The sequence below is a fragment of the Sminthopsis crassicaudata genome, chromosome 1 (genome assembly GCF_048593235.1).
Source record: "Sminthopsis crassicaudata isolate SCR6 chromosome 1, ASM4859323v1, whole genome shotgun sequence".
Classification (NCBI taxonomy): Eukaryota; Metazoa; Chordata; class Mammalia; order Dasyuromorphia; family Dasyuridae; genus Sminthopsis; species Sminthopsis crassicaudata.
In genome coordinates this window covers 174,427,787-174,451,696 of record NC_133617.1, presented here as the reverse complement: position 1 = coordinate 174,451,696, position 23,910 = coordinate 174,427,787, and the positions used below count along the sequence as shown (strand labels likewise).

General features: G+C 37.1%; 1 protein-coding gene across 1 annotated transcript; it reads right to left on the bottom strand.

Annotated features, from left to right (window-relative positions):
• Positions 1–276: 276 nt before the first annotated feature.
• Positions 277–8,063, bottom strand: EDN1 (endothelin 1). Its single transcript, XM_074271794.1, has 5 exons — positions 7,521–8,063; positions 5,723–5,888; positions 3,867–4,025; positions 3,581–3,694; positions 277–1,523 (listed from the first exon to the last, which is right to left on the bottom strand). Exons 1-5 carry the CDS (start codon positions 7,582–7,584, stop codon positions 1,382–1,384), a joined length of 645 nt encoding a protein of 214 aa, XP_074127895.1. The 5' UTR covers positions 7,585–8,063; the 3' UTR covers positions 277–1,381.
• Positions 8,064–23,910: the final 15,847 nt, after the last annotated feature.

Sequence of the window (23,910 nt, the reverse complement as noted above, 5' to 3'; positions counted from 1 at the left end):
GGGGGTGGATGGGGAGGACTGGAGGATGAGAGGAGGGATGAAAAGAACTATTGTAGCTTGTGCCTTCATTTTGATAGGCTGTCTTCATAGTCTTTCTTCATTAGATAGACCAAGACACTTACCAAAGAGCCAAAAAAAAAATCTAAAATATTCTTAAAACTGTTACTTCCCTAGAAAAGTTACAGGATCTAGTCACACTAGGAACAAAAGGTTTATATCCTCTTCATAAGCGTTACCTACTTGTGGGAATTATAAAGAAATAACATCAAACCAGTAGAATAGGGAAAAATATTTATTTTTAAGGTCAATTACCTTGATAGGCAAAAAGCATTTCTCAATTTCAATTTCATTCAGAAATACATAAACCATGCATAGACCAATATGGCCTGCCCCAACATATATTTAACATGGTAAATATAAGGAATAAACTGTCTGAATATAAATATCTATAAAAAAATAAGTACATCACAAAATTTAATTCAACTTCCATTAACCAGCTCCAATAAGGTAAATAATTTTGTTGCTCTAACATAGACCCAATTTTCACCTTTTAGCATTTTTCACTAACTCTTTTTCAGCACTTTTACAATAAAGAGGAAATTCAGGGTATCAGCTACCTGGTTCAGTGACCTTTTCTCATATGCAACAAATGGAGTAGATCATCACCAAAATGTGATGTCTACTATTGCTCAAACTGGACTTCTATGAGGCCAGAGAATAGGTTTTATTTGGGAAAGGGTAAGGGAAAGGAAAGCAGGGAGCAATGAGTAAAGGCAAAACAAGGTGGTGAATTACTTCTGCAGGAGTGCAATACAGGTGAGGTAGACTCGTATTCATGAAACACATCCTGATATACAGTAGTACAGTTTCTTTCAGTTTTGCATTTTTATGAATTGGAAAAGATTATCTTTGATTTCTAACTTGGGTGTCTCTCCATGGCATGTGTTTCCAATTTATGCATTCCTTGCAAAATCTTCTCGTGGAGCTTTGGAGTTTCTCCCTGAAATCTGCCAGACATTTGAGTCAGACACACACTCCCCTTCGGACCCTCTCTTCAGAAGCTCCATCCAAATGTGTTGTCTCCTCTCCTCCTCCTGACAGATGTATCACTAATTAATGTATTACTTAGTCTTTGTTTTCTCCCAGATTGGCCCCCAGTCAGCCATCCATTTACATTCCTGGATGAGGAGGAGCAAAGCTTTTCATTGCTAACGGAAGCAAATGAAGACAGATTTTAGGAACTCCTCTACCTTTCTTGGAATGTTTGGAACAAGGATCCCCAGTCCTTTGCCAATCTGGAATAAAGAAAGGCCAAAGCAGGGGAGATGCTGCCACGCTTTGCCAGCCAGAGTACATGAGGATGAACCAAGAGATCTCTTAACTAAGATGTTGTCTTCAGACTGTCCCAAATGCTTTGCGTTTGATGTGTATGGTTATGAGTTACCCTCTTTGCTTTGTGGAGCTCAGCTCTCTGCTTTGCAATGTAAAAGGATGCTTTGATGCTATTACTGATGGCCTCCAATCTGTTAAAACAAGACAAGAATAAATTTTGTTAACAAAACTCAGGATTACATCAAGATCAAAGAAATACATCAAATCATCATGAAGAGAAAAATCAATCACAATCTCATGCTTGAGTTTGTTTTACCACCAAATTAGAGTAGAAACCTACCACTTCCCCAAACAAAATAAGGAAAAATTCTGAAAGTGTTTATTGAAATAGGATTTGTGTTATGATCAGAACAACAACAAAATTAAGGGAAATTAAGTATGGAGAAAATCTAGTAAACCTAATAGAAATTAAATATGAGCTTTAAAGGAAACAGCATGATTCTTTGTCTCTTTTGTTCATATTTTCACAGGACTCTCTTCAATGGAAAATTCAAGTTTATCTTTTTTCCCCCCTGAGGCAATTGGGGTTAAGTGACTTGCCCAGGGTCACACAGCTGAGAAGTGTTAACTGTCTGAGAACAGATTTGAACTCAGGTTCCCCTGACTTCAGGGCTGGTCCTCTGCGCCATCTAGCTGCCCATTTTATTTTCAGAAGGGAACTAGTCTTCTTTGCAGTGAAAGAAATAGAATGCGATAGAATGAAGTAGCTGGCAGAAGAAGGAAGAAGGGCTGTGTCTAGGTAAGACTAGAGCAGATTGTGTCAAAGAAAAGTTTCTGCATGTCTAATATTTTAGGGAGCAGGGTTAAGAGTGGAGAGCTATTTATGGGTCAGTGTAGCATAATGGGTTGTGTTGGGTTTGGGAAAAGACTTACATTACACACTTACTAGCTCCATTACCCTGAGCAAATAAATGAACCGATCTCTGATAAGTCTCATTTTTTTCATCTATAAAATGGGGATAACACTTGCAGGGCTACTCTATGTAAAGTTTTAAAGGCTTAAAGAATTATGTACATGTTATTTAATTTTACAAGGCTAGTTTACTACAGATTGACACAATGAAGATTAGTCCTACCAATTGGTAGGATTTAGTATTGGAATCATAGAGAACATGGGAAGTGATCCAGTGCAACCCCTTCATTTTACAGATGAGGAAACTGAGAGTTAAACTAGAGAGTTTAAGACTTTCAAGTCATTTTGCAAATTGTGGTTCACTTAATTCTGGGCAATGTATGACTAGTCTTATTTAAAATAAACTGAAAGACTAAAATAATAGGAGTTAAGTTACTGGTAAAAGGCAACAAGAAGTTAATAAATAGATCAGAAATCCTGACTTCAGGCTGGGGCTCAGTAAGTACACTCTGACCACAGAACTTTTTGATACTTAATTTCCAGGAAAAATTCACTTTGACCCTAATAGGGAAATGTAGAACATATGACAAATTTAAAGTGCAGGTTTCTTCTCCTGGGTATATGAAATCCAATGTGAGGAGTTTGGAAATTTCATCATGTTAACGGGCTCTGATGTCATTTTAATGGGGTTGGCTGATTTAAATCTTCCCTTCACTCCAGGTCAAGACTAAAGAAGGGAGGGGGAGGGGGAAAGTGAGCAGACTTAGTTTGGATTGACATTGGTTATCTGCCAAATAGTCTTATTTAAAAACAAAAACAACTCCCTCCTCCTCACTAACTCCACCTTACCCTGCCCCACCCCCACAAAACAGTATGTTCCAAATCTTACCAATCCTGCCTAATGACTTTATTTTCCTCATGGATGGGCATATGATAACTGCCTCCCTTTGAAAAACCTAAATGCATATGACAATGAAAATGGACTCTCTCTCAAATATATATATATATATATATATATATATATATATATATTTTTTTTTTTTTTTTTTTTTTCCCCTTCTTCAGGGAAAACAGCAAGTTTCCTCATAGGGAGCTCAGTAGTAAAATTGAGAAGTGACTACAGGTGTTTCCCATAACCACACATGTGCCATGAGGTGGACAGCAGCTTACATTTATATTCATCATCCCAAAATTAAATGTCAAGATGACTCCTTTGCCCTATATTGGCTACCAAGCACAGAATTCTTCAATTGAGAAGGGTCATAAAAGAACATAAAGATGTTCTTTTGACCTTTGAGGAAAGGACTTTTTCTATGTTAATGAACATCCTCTCACCTTCTCATTTTTTTCTTGTTCACAAGCTCTTGGTGCACACACTTCAGTCCATCATCAACACAGTCTTTTCCTTTTTTAGCTTCATTCCAGGCTTTCTTCAGAGTATTTTGAGCCCTGAAAGAGAGAAAGAAAAAAATTAAAGCAATTGCATTGTCAACTCTGACTGTCTGAAGCTATGTTTCAATGCAATAAATACCTTTTTCCATGGCCAGAATTGTAATATTGGATTGTGGAGAGGTTTGGGTCTCTACAAAGCTGACTAAAAGTGAAAGGTGCTTTTACTCACCAGAGTTCCTTTCCTGCTTGGCAAAAGACCCAGCATTTCTTGTCTTTTTGGCTGGCACATTGGCATCTCTTCCTGGAGTCTGCTGACTTGGTAAGAAGTGAATCTTCTAGGGATCGTTTGGATCGAGAAGGGCTTCCAAGTCCATATGGAACTGTGTGCCTAGGTTTAAAAGAAGAAAAAAGGGGATATTAACACAACTGATTGCCCTCAAAATGTCATGATCTTAAGTAATACAAAGAGCTCATCTGACCCAATAATTTTGGCAGCATAAAGTTACTAATTCTAAAGGTTGGACCTTGAGGGGCATGCCAACTGCTAATTCAGAATGTGTACAATGTGGACAATTATCCTACTACTCCTAATGTAATACAGCTCTTAATGAAGTTAAAATTCTTCTTTCATAAGTGGTATTTTTTTTCAATCCAAAATTATTAAAAGTCAGCACATAAGTAGCTCTGGTGTCTGTTTCACATTTTCTTACTCTGCTAATGTTCTACACTGATTTTTTTTTTCCCCTGCCTTGGACTTCTATGAAGCACAACACATGGGATTATAGAACCCCATCAACTTCAGGCTTCAGACTGTACACAGCAAACTCTTACCAGAAAAGGAAGCTCTACAACTCTGCCTGAATTATATCCCTATGTGAGAAGTTCCTGCCAGGATATTGGTATTAAATATCTCTATGAGATGATCCTAGTAAGCAGAATATCTAATAGCTTCCAATGTATCCATTTTGAGTTTCACCTGAGAGATGAAAAACCTTATCCTTAAGAACTATCCCTTTACTCAGGTAATGCTTATTAGATTTTTCTTGTCGTCCCTCAGCCAAACTAGGACACTGTAGATATTATATTCATTTTTACTTATAGTTGTTTGGAGAACAGCAATGAGGAGGGAAGGTACATATTCTTTTAAAATAGTTCTTTCTAGATGGAAAGAGTTCAGAGCTGAAATACAGGACACCCAGGTTCTAGCTCTTATTCAATGCAGTAACTCTAACTCACTGTGTTCAGTCATTTTTAACTCTTTAACTTTTTGGGGCTTTCTTAGTAAAAATATGAAAGCGATTTGCCATTTTCTTCTCCAGCTCATTTCACAGATAGGAAAGTGAGGCAAACAGAGTTAATGATTTAGTTGTCGAATTTGTACTCAAATCTTTCTGCCTCTAAAGTCAGAGTTCTATCCCTTGCACCACCCAATGCATGGCCATTAAAAAAGTACTTTTTAAAGTTCTTGGTCTCAGGAGTAGCAATAAAGTGGAAAGAACTCTTAATTTTGGAGGCAGAGAATTTGGTTCAAATCCCTTACTACTAGTGTACTCACTGGCCCTATTTTCCTCAACTGTAAAATAAGGGAATTGGATTAAAAAGCTTCTGAGGCTTTTCCAGTTCTAGATGGATGACCCCACGGCTTGATAATGGTCCTAGCTTTCTTTACAAGTATAATGCTATGATTTTAATGATCATTAATATTCTTACAAAGGTTAATCATGACTACAAAAGGTTGAATCTACCAAATCCAATTCTGAAAACTAGTTTCTCAAACCTCAGTTAATCTAACAATTTGGAGAATTTCTTTCTAAGGCACTAAAATAAAGTTGCTTGTCTTTAAATTTTGCCACAGTGTCCTACATGTATCATACAACTATCTATCCAACTAATAAGTAGGTAGAACCCATGGCCTAGACTGCCTTATGTTCTTATTTTGGTTTTTAATGGAAGAATAATGTCCCAGAAAAGCATTAAATCCCTTCAGATGTGTCAACCTCTAGAAACTTAACACGGAAAAGACACTAGAGTTTCAACTAGGGCTAGAATGAATGACTAGAGTTACAATGCCCTCTAGAGACTTACTCGGGAGTGTTGATCCAAATGATGTCCAGGTGGCAGAAGTACACACATTCTTTATCCAACAAGGACGAGCAAGAGCAGCGTTTAGAGCGTCGAGGCCGCCAGGATGAACTGGGAGGTGGATTGACTACACCAGCTTGGGCTTCTGTGCTGAGCTCAGTACCAAAAGCTAAGAGAAAGATAAAGGGAGAATGGGATTTAGATTCATCAAAGAGTTAGCAATACATAGTTTTTTAGCATTCAACTCATATCTGGCTAATTTGGATAAAGTACACTGCTTGGATTTCAGGGGGAGGTACATGAAATGAACTCTTTTTTTCTTTCATCCTTAACCTAAATGCTTTGCCTTTACCCATGCTAGCATTAACAGACCTAAAGGGACTATTAGAAATATGGGAAAACAACTGTTTTATGAAGCCCTTTAGTGGTCTGAGAAATTTTTCTTATTGTAAATTTAGGGTTAGGCTAATGACCTTTAAATTGTCCCTAATTTTTAAGAAAGTGTACCTTGTATTCCCATGTAGCTCCCTTCATATCCTAATTCCTCTATATTGCAAGTAATTCCAATTACTTTGTTATACAGCTTTTAGCGACCTACTGACACCAATTTTTATAGAGTAATCACTGTTATCTTTCACTTTATCTGAAATCTGCTTTTTTTTTTTCTAATACAGTTAGAGACTTGGAGGTGAAGGGAGAAGCATTTTAGAAGAGACAAGACATGAGCTCCATAGCAGAGATTTCAGAAAAGTGTTAAAAAGTCTTATGGGACTTCTGACCTTAGGCTAAACTCAAGAGAAGTTTTGAAGACCTGATCAAGATTCCCAAACTGCTATGCTTAAGAAAAAAAAAAGAAAGAAAGAAAGAAAAGAAAAGAAAAGAAAAAAAAGAAAAAGAAACCTGGTCCTAAGGGAGGCTTTTTAGGGGTATATCTAGACCCTTCTGTCACCTTCTGAAGCATTTTCTCTCCTTGTTAGCTCTTTAGATGGCTTTTGGCTACAGAAATTGACTTGCCCAGCAGATTTCCAATGATCAGACACATGCATGTCAAGATTTTAATTCCGTGTCATCCACTCCCTCTGGTCTGAATCACATAGACAGCAAACCAAACATGCATACAAGTACACACTCACAATTTTAAATCTTCATGTAACCTAGATTTATCCTATCTCTCTCCTAAGACAAGTGAATAAAACTGTGAATAAAGCTCCTGTTGTACCAAGTGCCAAGAACCTGCCAGAAGAAAATCTAAAGTCAATAATGACAAGATTGGAAGAAAGCATCTGCTTTCACCCTGAAACCACCTAGGGGGGTTTATTCAACAGACTGTACTCTAGGTGATGTTTCTGCTCATGTGCTCACTGAGTCAGACTTGAACAAAATTCCATAGCTTCAAGTTGAAACACTCTCTCTAATATTATACATGCTGACATGCTAGTGTCAGCAGTAATACTATGCGATGGTAATATTAAACTTTGGTGTGTTAATGTGCATATTACACACATGTATTATGTTTCAATTTTATCTAGTATTTGAATGTTCTTTAATGGTAAAGACAAGTTCAGCAACACTCCTTTGCAAAAAATAAACCCAACTAATATATTGTCATATTCTGCACATATATAACTTAATTATTTATTATTTTTCACTCCAAGATTTGGTAGCTATAGGCAATAATTCCCAGACATCTGATTAATGAGCCACAATAGTAAAGGATACATGGAGAGAGACAAGCAAGAAAAACACTAAAGTGGATAATTAAGTCATTAATACTCAGAAGCTTACAAGCCAGCATGCCTACCTGTGTCTGGAGCTCCTTGGAAAACCACAAACAGCAGGGAGAAAATCATCTGGAAATAATCCATTCTGAAAATACCTCCTCTGCCAACTAAGCTCAAATTAAAACACACAAAAACAACTTCAGTTTAATCCTGAACTATTTCTGATATTCGGACCCCCAAAGTTTTTTCTTCAGTGTTGGTGTCCAAAGAGAGAGAGAGAAAGAAAAACTTCTGCCTCTGCCGGGAGAGAGAGCAATCCAAAAGGTCTGGAAATTCCGCGATCGTCCAGTGAGCTGTACTAGAAACCTGACGATCTTTTCAGTGACTTCCAGTGCTCATGCAGAAGCCAATCTGGCTTGGACAGCACTCTGCCTCCTTTTTATACTGAACCCCCATAGAGCGAGTAAACAGCTCAGACTTTTTTTTTTTTTTTTTTTTTTTTTTTTCTATCCTGAGACAATGTTATTGTGTTATTAGTCACCAAGAGGCAGCAACGTGCGGACCAAGATAAGGCCAGGCTGGAAAGGAAATCACTGCAAACTTCAGAGAGGCAGACGCCGTCTGACAATTCAGGGGCAGGGCTAAGAAAAAGAAAATACCCATTAGAGACCTTTGGTAAACCTGCTGGTGTAGTGTCAGATTCTACTTCCCCTTCACAAAGCTGCCAGCTCTAAGAGTTCAAGAATCAGACTAGGGAATTAAAAAAAAAAAAAAAAAAAAAAAAAAAAGTCATGAGATTGGTATGAAAAGTATGAGCCACAGTTTAAATGGATTGTATTGTTATGTGAAGCTTTTTTTTTTTAAATTGTTATTAGATTTTCCCCCTTTTTTTGTCTTTCCTGATTTTTAGAACATTTAGGCAAACAAGGAAAGACTTTCACTCTCTTTACTCCTCTTTGCCCCAGACCAAATTATAGGGGGAATGGGAATAATTTTCTTATCCTTTCAACAGCAATGTCAATATAATTCCCTCATCCTTCCCATTTCTTCAGCCTTTCCCCATCTTTAATTTTTTTAAGTTATCAGAAATGTTGGGGGGAGGTTATTGAAAGTGGTAAGAAGGGAAAGATTTTCTTAAATAATTTTATACATCATTTCAATATCAGCAAATGAGGAAGACATCTAGACAATTAGGAATATAGTCAGGATGAAAATCATAGTAGGATAGGAAGAACAAAAAGAACTGATACTTTATTGGAAAAAAGGTAGAAGTATTGACTTCAGAATGACAGAAAATATTGAGGAGGGCAGAAGAAGATCAAATAAATAAATATTCCTGCAGGGCTATGATTACTCCAACCAGGGGATTTCTTGGTTTCTTTTTGGCACAGGTAGATGGAGAGGAGGGTTTCTTTTTTTGGGGGGAGGGAGACAGTTGAAAGAAAAGACAAAAATTTTCCATGCCTGAAGAGAGGAATGAGACAATTCCCATTTGAACAAAACTTTAAACTTTTCAAAGGATTTCACAACTATTACCTTGATCAATTGCCTGTGATATATAGTAGATATAGATGTCAGAGACTTTAGAAAGGATACAAACACTTTAAGAAATTAATACTAACCTTTACTAGCCTTTAACTCTGAGAAGAAACTAGCTTAAAATGTAATATGTTATAGGGGAAAGAGAACTACAGTTTGGAGTTGGAAGCCTCCAATTCGGTTTCATTAATTTCTCAACTCTGCCACTTTAATAACTTCTTGAGCCTCAGTTTCTCTATCTATACAATGAAAGGACGGAACTAAATTACCCTTAACATCCCTTTCAATACCAAGATATGTTTTAATTAGCTTGTCTAAGCTCATGGTAATTAATGAGCTATTAGATCCAGGCACTTTCACACAGAGCAGGTTGCCAAGGCTGGTTATTATAAATCTAGGATCTCCTCCCTACACCAATATGAAAAATCCTTCTATTGGACATTACTTCCAAGAATTTAATCTTTTATTTACTTTGTGGCTTGTGTGGCTCATCACTTCCCAGTTTTAAGCAGCAGAATGGGATTCAACAACCCCATACCCCCTCATTTTTCTCTTCTGGAAAAAAAAAAAAATTCTCTACCACTAGAAGCCAAAGGAGAAAATTGTTCCCTTTCCTTGGAAGTAATGGAGCCAGAAATAAACCAGTCTTTTTGGCTGTCATTGGTGTCTTGGGGAGTCTCCACAAAAGACCTTGCTTTATTTCAATAGTTTCAGTAGGAGGTACAAGCTATAGCAATATCATTTGGTTTGCATTGGAGCTTTTTTCTCTTAAATATTGGGGAGATTAAATCCTGCTTCTACCTCAATAAATCAGGGATTAGAAAGAGGAGGAAGAAGAGGAGGGGGAAGAAGAGGAGAAGGAAAAGGAGAAGGAAGAAGCAGAGGGGGAGGAAGAAAAGAGAAGGGTGGGGAGGAAGAGGTGGATGGTCAGCTTAAAAACAACCTACATTACTAGATCCCAGGATAAAAAGTTTTCAAAGACATTCAAACTGTGAGATTGGCTCCTGTTACTTGAATTCATAGATCTGAGTGCACCATTCTTGCTATTTTTTTGACCTCTGCCTTTTGCAGAATTACATAAATAAGAAAGATCTATCTTGAATTTTTAAAAAATGACAAAATGGATAAAGTGGGATAGCCTCATAGAAAAGACTATCAAACTGAACAGAAAACTACATACACCCCCCCCCACCCTCCACTAAATAGACAAGCTGTTAAAATCTTCAGCCTCATTCAGGCTTGAGCTCTTGCTCTCTCCAACCCCATCACAAAATGAGAGAGCATACCACAAAGTTTTTCTGTACTCAAATTTTTATAGTGTTTTAAAGTCTTCAAAGGAATTTCCTAAGCAACAAGGGTTAGAGGTGGGTGGTATTAAGTGTTGACATAAAGGATCATAGAGTTAGAACTGGCAAGAGCTTCCAACATCATTAAGTCTAATTCTCCAGTTTTACACACGAGGTAAAATGCTCAAGGTCTCATGGCTAGTGTCAGAATCGAACACTCTTTCCACTCTAAGTGTTTTTCTGAACAGCAGCGGTACTTTGCCTCCGTGGCTCATAGTATCAAATGATTGAGAACTAAAATGGATTAGATTCGCCTGCAGTTACTCGGATTTAAAACAACGACAAAGCCTGACGCTTCTAAGGGACTTTAAAAGTTTATAAAGTACCTCTTTCATACATATTATCTTATTTGATAGATAGGGATTAATGATTTATGCCCATTTTATAGTTTAAGAAACTGAGGCTCACAGAGTTTACGTGACTTGCTGCTGATCACAGAGCTAATATCAATAACTGTCAGTGGAGGAACTAGAAATCTGAGCGTTCCTGACTCGGCATTCGGCATTTTCCCCTGTACCCCAGGTCTACTGACTTCAAAGTCAGTGCTCTTTTCCTGACAACCAAGCTCTCTGAGCCGACTCTTCCAGACCCGCAGGGTCGATCTAGCCCAGGAAGCCTAGCTCCCTGAGACCAGGTGGGGTCAGTAGAGAAGCTAGCTGTCATTCCACCTCCAGGAAGCAGCAGCTGCAGCAGCAGCAACAGCAGCAGCAGCAGCAGCAGCAGCAGCTCTTGACACATTGCCAAGCTTCTTCCACCCACCCTGGCAGACCACAAGCAGAGAAGAGATGACCTAAAATTCCCAAGAGTAAACCTCGATGAAACACTCCTCCTAGATAACAAAAGGCCGCTTGTGGAATGCGTTTGGGCAAACACTCCTGCCTTTCACCCCTTGGCACTTTCGGTGCCTTTGCGCCCCCCAGTCCTAGGCACTCCCCGGAAACTGCAGCCCCCGCCGAACCAGGCCCGGGAGGAGGTGGGGAGAGGTGTCTTCTCCCACGGCGCAACAAGTCTCCCTTGTCTATGTCTCTTCCCCATCTCTGCCCCCGGAAGGACCAAAAGGACACAGCTCCCAGGTCCAGAGATGAAGCAAAATGAAACCAACCCACATTGCTCCCTGAGCCACCACCTCCCCTGCAGTCTGTGTCATCTCGGGCTCCTTATCTGAGCTATAAATAAACCTCCGGGCCGGGCCAGGGACCTTGTCTCCTGCAGAGGTCTGGTCAGGTCTCGGGGTGCTCTCTATCAGAGTGGAACAAATACAGACTCGGCTCTGTCAGGACTTTATCTCTCCCTCTCCGAAAACATCACTCCCCTCCACCCAGATGAATCCCGACTTTCCACGAGTGCCCCAGGCCAGGGCCAGTTCCTCTCTTCTGAAGAAGAACAAGTAGCATCCTCCCTCCCCTCCATCCTTGCTCTATCTCTCGCCTCCCCCCACCCCCAACACGTCGGGAGTTCCCCAGTTCCTCACAGCAGCGGTGAGGAGGGAGGTACTGCCAGGCTGACCGCCGATGCTGCAGATACACAGCTAGCACCTCTCCGGAGAAGAAGGGGGGTGTGTGCCAGATCCCAGTCTAACCCTAAACCAGTTTTACAAGCTAGAAGCTCCCACCCCCTACTCTTCCACCTGAGGGAATGCCGGCGGGGGCGGCGGAGGGGAGGTTGGGAACTGGACGGCGGGGGAGGGGAAGACAAGATGAGCCGGACAAAGGAAAAGACGCCAAGCTCTTCCTCCCCCTTTGGGACGAGTTGGGAAATAGCTGCTTCCAGTTTTATGCTCTTCTCTGGGGAGGCCCTCGGGGAAGCAAAGGGAGAGGCGAGGATAGGTAAAGAAGGGCATTTTCCCAACAGAAACAATTCACTGTTACTGTTCTTGCTCTCGCTGTTAAGCTCAGACATTGGAAACTATTTGATAATGTTGTTTTAAATGTATTTTTCTTTGTATCTCTTTCTCTCTATTTATATTTATAGATATCTATAAATATAGCACCCTGAGCCCCGAAAATAGATACTACAGTAGCAAAGTATCCAGTTTAGCACTCTTTAGCTTTGCTATTTCTCAACTTCTGCGTAATAAAATTTGCAACTTTATCCAGCGGGTACATTAGTGTGAGATGTTGCATCTACTCCAAGCAACAGCCATTAGCCTACCTCAACTACATTGAAGAGAAATGGGGAACCTCACTGTAGAAGGCAACTGTGAATCAATATTTAAAAAAACAATTAGCTTACGGATCAAGAACAATTGGGTTGATGCAATTAGCCATATGAAGCAATGCCCATCACTTGCAAAATTTCCAATTGTAGGTTAACTATACTGAGTTTTTATTTCCATGATATGGGATTTGAAAGGCCTAGTTTGTTTTGTTTTATTTTTCCACCAGAAAAGCTTGCTAAGATACACCTTCAACATTCTTATATAAACAAATGTCCCAGAAACAAGGATGATTTAACACAGCAAGCATGGTGACTATCAAATCAGATATATCACGGCATATATTTTAAAAATCATGCAGTTGTGCAAACTGTTTTATTTTTTTGCTGGACAATTGGGGTTAAATTATTTGCCCACATAGTAATTGTTAAGCATCTGAAGTTGTATTTGAATTTAAAACCTTCTGATTCCAGGAGCTAGTGCTCTATCTACTGCACCATCCAAAGGCAACTCCATTTTCTTTATACATTCATGCAGAGTGTTTAATATATGGAACTTTTTAGTTTAAAGGAAAATGCCCATTAAAAAAACAACAACATGCCTCATTTCTCTAGGTCTCAGTTTCCTGATCTATAAAGAAAGAACATTTAGATAATATCAAAGATCTCTTTCAGATCTAAACAGCTATCCTCTCATTTCCATACTTCCACCTTGAACTTCCCAAATGTCTCTCATTACAACTCAGAGATACCTCCAATTTAAAAAGCAGAAGGTATAGATGTGATACCTGCCAGTATCTTAAACATATTGCCACAGTTTGGGCAGATGAAAGGAGGTGGAAAATATGACACTTGGAAGGCTGAAGAATGGGGGTGGGGAGAATGACAGCCAAAGTGGACCTACTCTGTTATCATTCCCCCATCCTACTCCAATCATCACAAGAAACACCTTTCAAAATGATTTCCGCTTGATTCCATGACTTCTAAAACCTCAGTGTTGTTTTGTTTTGTTTTAATTTGAAAGGGAAATGGCACCCAAAACCTAAGAAGAAAATTTCTCTGGTTGTCATCTAGGCTTCTATCTACTATTCTTTCCACCAACTTTTCTTTGTTGGCTTTCCTTTCTTTCCCCCAAACTCTGGCTTGAATTCCACACCGAAAGTTACTTATTTACATCTTTATGATAAAGATGTTAAACTCTTAAACTCCTTTTAGCTCCAAACCTTTGAAAATATATGGTCTCTTTAAGAAGTTAAAACATAAGTTAACTGCATTCCATTAACATAGAAACAACTAAGGAAACATCTCAAATGAAATTCTAATTTTTTTTCTTAGATTTTAGTAATGAGTTACTGCATAGAGAGAGTGTTTATTTACATAATTTTAAAAATACATAACCTTCAGTAAATTTAATAGAACTCATAAGCTAAGATCAGTATATAACATAGATATATATGGCTCTGGCTTTTAGGGAACTCACATACTACAGCCCACAGAACCTCTAATATTGAGAAACTGGCTCATTAAATTCCTATATCTCATATATACATAGACATAAACACAAATGATCTAAGCATTAGTCTTCCTTTCTCATGCTTATGAAATTGCTAAGATGTGAAGAAGTTATAGGCAATCATAGTTTATCTTTTTTTTTTTTTTTTTTTTTTTTTTTGTCTATTACCCTTTCAAGACCATTGAAGAAAAAGAAAACTTTGAGGCAGAAAGAACAAGTGATTATTTAGGTATTTGGGGAATCAAAGGAATCATTCATTTAAGTTATTTGAAGTTATTCTAAATAATGATCTATGTCCAGAAACTAGAATAGGATGGTAAGCAAAAAAGATTTTAGAGAACTTAACATTTTCTCTTTTGGTTCTCATCATCATTATCATCATGTTTTTGAAAATAAAAGCAAACTATAGTTGTATCTTAGGTAGGGAGAAGTCTCTGGGTGCATTCCAGTGCAGCCAGACTCTTTACATAGTTCTTATTTCTTGCTGATGGAAAAGCTCATTAAAAACAGAAATAAGAGGTTTTGGTCATCACTTGTTTCAGTGACACAGAAACATGATGGATCTATTGTGCAAACTAGAAGGAAGATGATTGCTGTTTATTTTTTTCCTAGAATTCAGAAAGCTGCCTTTCAGCCAATTCAACAAAGCCTTGAGGGGAAAAGGCATCAGTGAAATGAATTTTCACATAAAATCTAAAATTTAGAGATTCTGATTTCACATTTATTTACTATTGCTATGTTATTTTCCCCATTTATTTGATGATCATGAGTTGGCCCAAAACTGTCTTTCCCTAATTGTAATAGTTGACACCAGGATTGGTGTCAAAATAAAATAGAAATGGAAGCCACTAAACCATACTTAAGGATCCCTATGGGTAGATTGTTTTACGACAACCAACATTTATGTTGCAGTTACTATGTGCTAGACATGGTGCTAAGTGCTTTGACCATATGTTATCTATGTTCTCTTGTATTTGTATTTATTTTGCTATTTTATATTTTAATCTCGTTATAGTTTATTATATTTAAATGTAGAGCTTGATATCTCTGATATCTGTATATCAGAAATCTATAAGGACTAGTATATCTGGTATATGCCATGATGAGGAAAGCAGGAGCATTCATAAGGATATAGTGGGACCCTGAGTTTGGATTTTAGGGGGAAAAATCATTGGAATGGAAGCTCCTCAGCAAAGACTTTGAAGGACAAAGGACAGTGGCTTTTCGTCATTAGAAGACTGAGGGTATCAGACTTATGAAAAACAATAGATAAAGGTAATAAATAATAGACTGATTAAAAGAAAAGGAACAAGGTGATGAAAAAGGGTGACTTGGTGTAATATAAAAGTGTAAACAGGTAAAAGGCAATGAGCATGAAGGAGAGGAAACAGGGACTTTCACATGGAAAAGGGATTAAGATTTTTCTCTTTGACTCCAGAGGATAGAACTAGGATCAGTGAGTAGAAGCTGTAAAAAGGCAATTTTAGAGCCTATAGAAGGAGAAAGTTCTTACTAATTAGAGGAATCTAGACATGGCATGAGCTGCCCAGAGAGAGTAGGTTTTTTCTCACTAAGAGGCCTTCAGTGAAAAATCAGTTGACTACTGTTAGGAATTTTGTGGGGAGACTTCACCATTCAAGTAAAAATTGTACTAAATTCAAGTAAAAATTGTATTATATTTCCTCTTTGGTCCATTCCAATATTGAGAATCTATGACACTGATAAAGACTGTGGAAATGAGAATACAAAAAAAGATGAAAGGAAATAGTGCCCTTTATAAGTCAAAATAAAGAGCCATAACTAGTAATTTTTGCACCTCAGGGGACAGGAAATGTGTCCTCAGGTAGGAATGGGGAAAAAGAGAAGAGCTGCTTATCACAAGACCAGACTCCTTCAGATAATTTATTAGCTTCCATTATAATTCTATGAAATCCAAGAAACATTTAAAAGGCACTGGTGATATGAAAATTAAAAAAAAAATAGTCTTTGTCCTCAAAGAACTTATATTTTACTGGACAGATACTACCTGTAAACAGATAAGACAATGCAAGATGATTTGAGAAGAAAGAAAATATTAATAACTCAGGGATCAAGAAAAATTTGTCATAAGAAGAAACACATCTATTGAATGTTAAAGGAAGCTATGGATTCTAAAAGACAGAGATAAGGAGGAGTGCATGCTAGGAATGGAGACCAATCTGTCCAAAGGCATAAAGTGCTCAGATCCAGGAACCAATTAGATTGGAATGGGAAATGTGTGAAGGTGATTAATGTGGAACAAACCTGCGCAGGTAGGTTACACCTAGACTTGAAAGGGTTATAACAAACGGAGCAGTTTATTTTATTTTTTCCCAAGAAGGAGCTAGTTCAGCTAGAGAGTAGCATAGTTGGCCTTGGGCTTTATTTTGGAGGTTGGTTGCAGAATGGATTGGAGAGAGTCAACTAGAAGAAAGGAACATCTGTAATAGTCTGGACAAAGAGATTGTAATGGAACCTGGAACTAGGGTAGTAGACATGGGAGTAAAGAGGACCCATATAGAGATAGAATCAGTAAGACTTAATTGGAGATCTGGAGTAAAAAGTAATGGAAGAGTCAAGGATTTCCTGGGGTTAAGAACCTGAGGAACTGGAAATATAATGAGACCTCAATACAAGAAAAGAATTTTGGAAGAGAGTCTGAGGAGAAAAAATATTCACTTTTGAACATGCTGTGTTTAAGACATTATTAATACAATGTCCATGTGGGGATGTCCAGAAGGCTCAGGAGCTTCATTAAGACTGTGGATGTAAATGCAGCAAAAGATGATGGCTGAAATCATGGGAACTATAATAAGATCATTGAGAGATGGAGGAGAGAGAAAAAAAGAAGAGAACTAAATTCAATTGTTATGGGTCAAAGAATGAGTGATTATCTAGCAAAAGAATTGAGAGATTGCATGAACAGATTAGAAGAGAATCAGGAAGGGGCAGAGCAAAAAAAAAAAGCTGAAGATCAAAATATCCAAAAGGAAGAGGTGGAGTGGTTGACAGTGTCAAAGCTATAGAGAAAAAAAGAAGAATGAGAACTGAAAAAAGTCTATGGTGTTAAGCAATTAAGAAACCCTTAGTAACCTTGAGGAGAAGTTTCATTTTAATGGTAAAGTCCATAATAACATTATAAAGGATTAGGAAGTGAGTGAGAGGAAAAGAAAGTGGAGGCAGACTGTAGATTGCCTTCTTCTAGTAGTTTGCCATGGAAATGAGGAGCAATATTGAGTGATAGCTGCCTATTTTAATTATTGTTTTTAACTATAAACACTTTTAAGATTATATGTGGGAATCAGGGTAGTCCAAAACACTTCTCTACATATCTATCTGCCTCTCCCTTCCATTCCCATCATCCCTGTACTCACACAGTCCCAGTCCAAATACTTTTTTCCTTCTCTTCCTACTGATGGTGGTTGAGAAAGTCCATCTCCAGGGAGGAGATGACAAAAAGCAACCCCTCAGTGGGAGCTTCTGTCTCTGACTTAGCATAAATGGAAATCTATGCAAGGGGTAGCAGAAGGGAAATCACAGGATTCCTTCAATATACCTTGTGAACTAGGTATTCAAGTCTTCTTTCCATTCTTGGTGTGGGGGGTGTGGGAGGAGATTCAGCCATAGAGGGAAATGATCAAGTCCCTGGCTGCAGATTTATGACAAAGGGTAAAAAAAAAAAGTAAAAGTAAAAGAGGCCATTTGGAGACTTGCTAACTGAATGTTTTTCCCATCTTTTATGCCCAGATATTTGGTACCTTTGGAGATCTAAAAATTAGAGACTGAGACTATCCCTCAAGATCCTTTTCTCAGTTTCCATTAGAGACACCAAAAGTACTAGTTAAACCCACCACAGATGGGGAAAGAGGGAATATATCTGGCTCAAACATCCCTCCACACTGGAGAAGGGGTGGTTATGGAGAAATTATATTTTCCAAAGTAGCCCAGAGTATTCTACTTTTTAAAATAATCTTCTCTGAAAGAAATATTCCTACCCATCTTGGTTGCAATTCTGTGGGATAATAGGGCCAATAGAACAGAAGGCTGTGTAGAAGGAAGCACAAACAGGAGAGTATTGAAACCACTTTGTTGAATGTATCATATCCTTTTTTTTTTTTTTAAAGAAATGACGCTGTATGGAATTATGTCATAGTTTCATATACAATCCTCATTTTCCATTCTTCTGTTATATGGAAATACTCATGTTTGGTAATGTTTTTCAAGTACAACAAAAAAGTTACTTAAAGAAGAGAAAGAAATGGAAAGTGTAATGGGAAGTAGGATGTAAGAGGAAATTGAAGCTAAAGGATAAGAATGACTCAGGAGGCAAAGGGTTTGTAGTTTCTTCAATTTGAATTTTAATAAGGTAGGGATGAGCATGAAGAAATGAACATGAATTCAGGAACTATGCAAATTGCTGATTATTACCTAAAAACAAATTATTTTGACAGACATTGTATGGGTTACATCTATATTAAAGGGTTTGGATTTTCTTTAAATTAGAAAATATTAAATGAATGAAAATTTTATTCCATGTTTTAAGATGCTCATTTTTGACAATCACAACTAACAGTGAAATCTCCTCTAAAGGAGTGTTGAGGGGAAAAAAATGGCTCTCCTCAAAACCTTCCCATCTCTTCCTGCCTCTTTAGTGACAATGGCAAATGACAAGATTTGTTCATGAATTCAAAGTCTATTTCTAATTATCCAAGACTTTTCTCTTTGTAAGTATTAGTTTATAGATATCTAGTCTTTATCAGAAATATATTCTTTCTAAAAGAATGATTATTCACTGACAATTTTATTTTTAAAGTATTATTGGTTGTTATGGAAAGAAAACAATAATGAAAAGCTAAGCTTCTTTTGAAAGGGCATTTGGATTCATTTTTAAAATTAAATTGAATTTCATGGCCTTCAATGCTGGAATTTTATTTTTGTTTTGCTTTGTTTTATGTTTTAATGCTTCTAAGACTATTTTTTCTGAAAAGTGGCAATATACATATGCTATATGTATATTTGTTTTTTATTGTTATTTTTATGAAGATCAGAAGATTCTAAAAGTAAATACTGTTAATATTATTTAACATTGGTTGACTTTTGAAAATGCCTTAAGAATTATAGGTAATGTAGATAGTAATCGTAAATTTTTAAAAAGGCATTAGATTTTGTTTTCTGCAAAGAATGATACCATCACTGCCACCAATTATGAAATTAATCCCTAGCCAATACAGAGTAATAACCTTTTTTAAGCTAGAGTGGGGGAAAGGGAAGACAACTGGGGAAAGGAAGACTTTAATTGTTGATCTGTTCAAGAAGTTAAGAGGGTCTTCTTGCTATTGGCTGGGTTTTCTGCTTGGTGATCAAACTTTGCACCAAGCAAAGACTGTTTGCCCCCTTTAAAAGAAAAGAAAAAGTCTAAGGCATCAGAGTGATGGCCCTGTTCCCAGTCCTCCTCCTTCCTGGGATACTGGGGGAGCATGAGTTAGACAATCCTGAAACTGATAAAGCTTATATAAAGCACATTATCTTGCTACAAAGTGGGAAAGATTTTGTGAACTGCAAAGTAGCCTGTTTAAAGACTTTTTTCCAAACTTGTTTCAAGACTAGTCCGGGAGCGCTAACATTTTCTAGATAAAGCATTTATACTGCATCGTTTCTTCCTGGCTGTCCTTTCTCCCCCAAACTCTGTTCTATTTTTGTCCTCTGACTGGAAGAAACCATATCCCTGGGTTAATGACTTAAGAGAGCTTGCTGCTGAAACTTGGCCAATTTTCCTACCTATCCATCCCTAATTTCCAGGAGTAGTATTTTACTAATTAATTCTGAAAATAGGTAAGGACAAAGGTTCTCAGAAGACAGGTTCTACAACAAATGGATTCAATTCTACATATATACTTCTCTCCATCTTAATCCTTTAACATTTCTGCTGCCTTTTATTGACTGGTTGCTATTAATTGGAGATTCAATTGGCTTGATTATTTTAATCTGACTCTAAATAGCTATGGCACAACTTTGAACTATTTTCCAATAGCTTTATTTTTCTTTTTTCTGTGTGCAATATGAGGATACTATTTAGCCAAAGACCCTGAAGATAAAAGCAACAAGTGAGAGATAGAACAGTACAAAGCATTTAGACATTTTTCAAATGCCTGAGCCCCTTAATGATTGATGTACACATGAAGTCTCCACAGAAGGAATCACATAATGATAGTTGCATCTATATATCATTTTAGGATTTACAAGACATTTTAAATATATCATCTCATGTAATCTGGACAAAACTCCTGGGGGGTCAGCAGCACAAACAGTAGTTCCATTTTACAAACAAAGAAGCAGGCAGAGAAAAGAAAAATAATTTGTTGAAGATAACATAAGTAATAATGAATGTAGGACAGTTATATGGCACAGTGAATGGAGTGTTTGGACTAAAGTCAAGAAGACTCATCTTCCTGAATTCAAATCCGGTCTCAGACTTATTAGTTGTGTGACTCTAGGCAAGTCACTTAACCTTGTTGACTGTTTCCTCTAAGTCCTCACTCTGTAAAGTGAGAAGGAAAAGGCAAGCCACTCCAGTATCTTTGTCAAGAACCTAAATAGATTCACAAAGAATTGGATGTGACTGAAAAAAATGAACAACAATAATAACTAAAAGAGTCTGTTTGAACCCACATGTTCTGATTTCTACTTATGTCTTCTTTCTGGTATAAGAAGCAGTTTTTCTGGAATAAAATGCAGTAATTACCACATGGCAATTTAAGAGAAATTGCAAAGGACTTACAAACTGAAGAAGCCAAAAGGAAGAAATTTTCTAGAGAAAACTACCAGGTTTTGAATTGGGCCACAATGATAAAAACATTAAGCATCCAATTCTTATGAAAATGAAACCGTGCAACATAGACTGGACTATTGAGAGGAAGTAGTATCATTTGAATGAAATAGTATTTGGAAGCTAGCCTTTGACTCTGGCCATGAGGAAGTAACTTAGTGTAAGCAAGTTACTCAGCCTCTTTCTGTCTCATTTTCCCCATATGTAGAATGGAACTAATAATTTAATCTGTCCCTGCCTTCTTACTTCAAAAGGCAAAAGTACTTTGAATTTGCCAAAAAAGATACATAGTACAAAGTTGAAAAAAAAATCATATGGAGAGGCAAAGAAATTAGGATACAACTCATTCTTTACCAAGGACCTGGGAAAACAAGAGAAAACTGTGGAAAGATTAATATTATAGAAAATCTTATAATTATATAAAGAAAAAATGAAAAGAAAGTAAAACAAAAAAAGAAATAGTTTAAAATCAATCTCTTTGGTTTTTAACTGAGGGAAAAGATATAGAATGTTGAAAATAGGGAGCATCAATTCAGAAAATAGTAAAATTCTTAAGATAAAAGATATGTTATATGGAGTTTTATAGGACTAGACTTTCTGTCCTTCTGGGAAACCATACTGTGGGAATTAAATCTGGAGGTGAAGGGTGAGTATGTAAAGTATTCAAGAATTTAGCTAAAGAAAGCTCTTTCTAGCTATCAAAATACTATAGAAATTCAGAGCTGGAAAGAACCTCACAGACCACCTACTACATTCCATCTCTGAAAAATTATGCCCTCTATAATATACCCCAAAAGGTTCAATCAGCCTTTTCTTGAAAGCTTCTAGTAAGAGGAAACCCCTTATTATCACATATAAACTATTTTATTATTGGTTAACTCTAATAATTGGGAATTTTTTTTCTTCTTTCTTTAGATTAGGTCTAAATTTGGCTTTCTGTGGATTCTACCCATAGCTTCTGGTTCAGCCCTTGGGAACCACGCAAAACAAATCTAATCCCTCTTCCACATTCTTCTACAATCCTTCAAATATGTGAAGACAGCTCTCTAGAGTAAGTAACCCCAGTTTCTTAAATTGTTCCTCATATATCATCATCTCAAGCCTTTCAAACCAATGTGGTCTACCCCTCTGGAAACTCTCCAGTTTACTAATGTCATTCTTAAAATGTGGCACTCTGATTGAGTGATATCCCAGATGCTGTCTGACTAGATAAATGTGGCCTAAGATCATTTTAATGTTTTTGACTACCATATCACCCTGCTGATTCCTATTTTTATTTTACTAAAATTCTTAGGGTTTTTTTTTTTTTTTTTTTAACAAACCACTATCTAGTGTATCTAGTGAGCCCTGATTCATTATGTACTTAGAGGGAGAGGAAAGGATAGCCAGGTAGCATAGTAAATAGAACACTGAGTTTGGAATCAGGAAAACTCATCCCTATGAGTTCAAATCTGGACTTCAATACCTACTAACTGTGTGACCATGTCAAGCCACTTAACTCTGCCTCAGTTTCTTCATCTGTAAAATAAGCTGGAGAAGGAAATGGCAAATCACTCCAATATCTTTGCCAAGAAAACCCTAAATGGGGTCACAACTGACTTTGTAAATTTTTGTATGATTTTTTTTCTATTTTTTAAATCACAAAAATGATTTTATATAGACTCAGTTTTTCAGTAAAGGAAGAAATCAAGTCAAGTTCTGAGAAAGGATATAAGCAAAGAACTGAACTTTGGCAAAATTGAAGAATATTTGGGAATATTTACAGAAATCAATGAAAAATGAATAAAAAGGGAAAATGGTAGTTGAAATTAAATTACATATCTTTGCAGTTGGCCAGGCTAATGCAGTTATGTAACTTTTCTGTAACTGAGATTTCATCAGTGATAAAAGAGTTGAGATAAAAGTTGGTCTAGAAAAAAAAAGTCTTAAATTGCATAAGGTACATAGAAGTTGTGACTTCCTCTAAGTAAGTATCACAAGAGAAATTTGAATACAGGTTTTCCAGATGCCAATACAACACTCCATCCACAATGCCACATTGTCTTTAGCCTAGTCATGGAAAAACTGAATAATGGGTCCCATTTAAGGTTGATTAGCAAAATGGAAAGTTAAGTGAGGGAGGTAGTCATATTAAGCAAAGACAACAGGACAGTAACTGACCATAGAGTCCAGCCTAGAGGAAGGGTGGGGATAGAGTCAGCTATTTACAAAAAGGAACTTACTAACTGCTAAAGGCAAATGATTAAATCAACTGAATATCTCTATATTAAGGCCCTTACCTCATCCCTCCAAGCTATCATCCTCAATTTATCTGTATCTCTACACCCACGTTTTCATCTTTCCCTTCAGTCTCAGGAAAAGAGATGTCTTTACTTCTGTGCATGGCTAATACTTCTATCAGAGATAGGGCATTGTTTTCCCTCTCTCCAGCTTTAGGTCTTGGAACTCCAATTATTCTATCTTTATTCAGTGTTTTCTTTCTCTTCGCCTCCATTAGTTCAATGTAATAGAGGGGAAATGGAGAATTTGTAGTGTAGTAGAACAAAAACACCAGATTAAGTGCTTAGAGGTAGAGCAATGCCCAAAAGTCCAGGAGTTGGAAGTGGTTAATAAGAAATGGAGTTGAGTGAAGAACTGTGAGTTTTGGATGTCCAATCAGTCATCAACAAAGCATTGAAAAAAATAGCAGGATTCAGAGCAAGGTGGGAAGTAGGGTATCATTTCAAGATGCTAACCTCTTAAAAGACAAGCAAGATAATAAAGAGACTAAATCCAATTAAAAATAATTTTAGAAAGCCATCAGATCATGAAATTAACATGTTGAAATTATAGAAATGCTAAAGTAATGGAATAAATGAGAGAATGACAATATAAAAAGAACTGAGGGAATATAGGGAAAAAGGGAAGGTCAGGGCATGAAGCCCAGTTTTACTTCTAGACATATTAGAACATGCCAGGGAAGAAGGGAACATGTCAAGAAGTCATGATATGCAAGCACATAAAAAATTTATGAGTAAACTAAGAGAAAAGTAAGAAATGTTGGCAGTTTTTCTTCACTTTATCTAGAAGAAAAA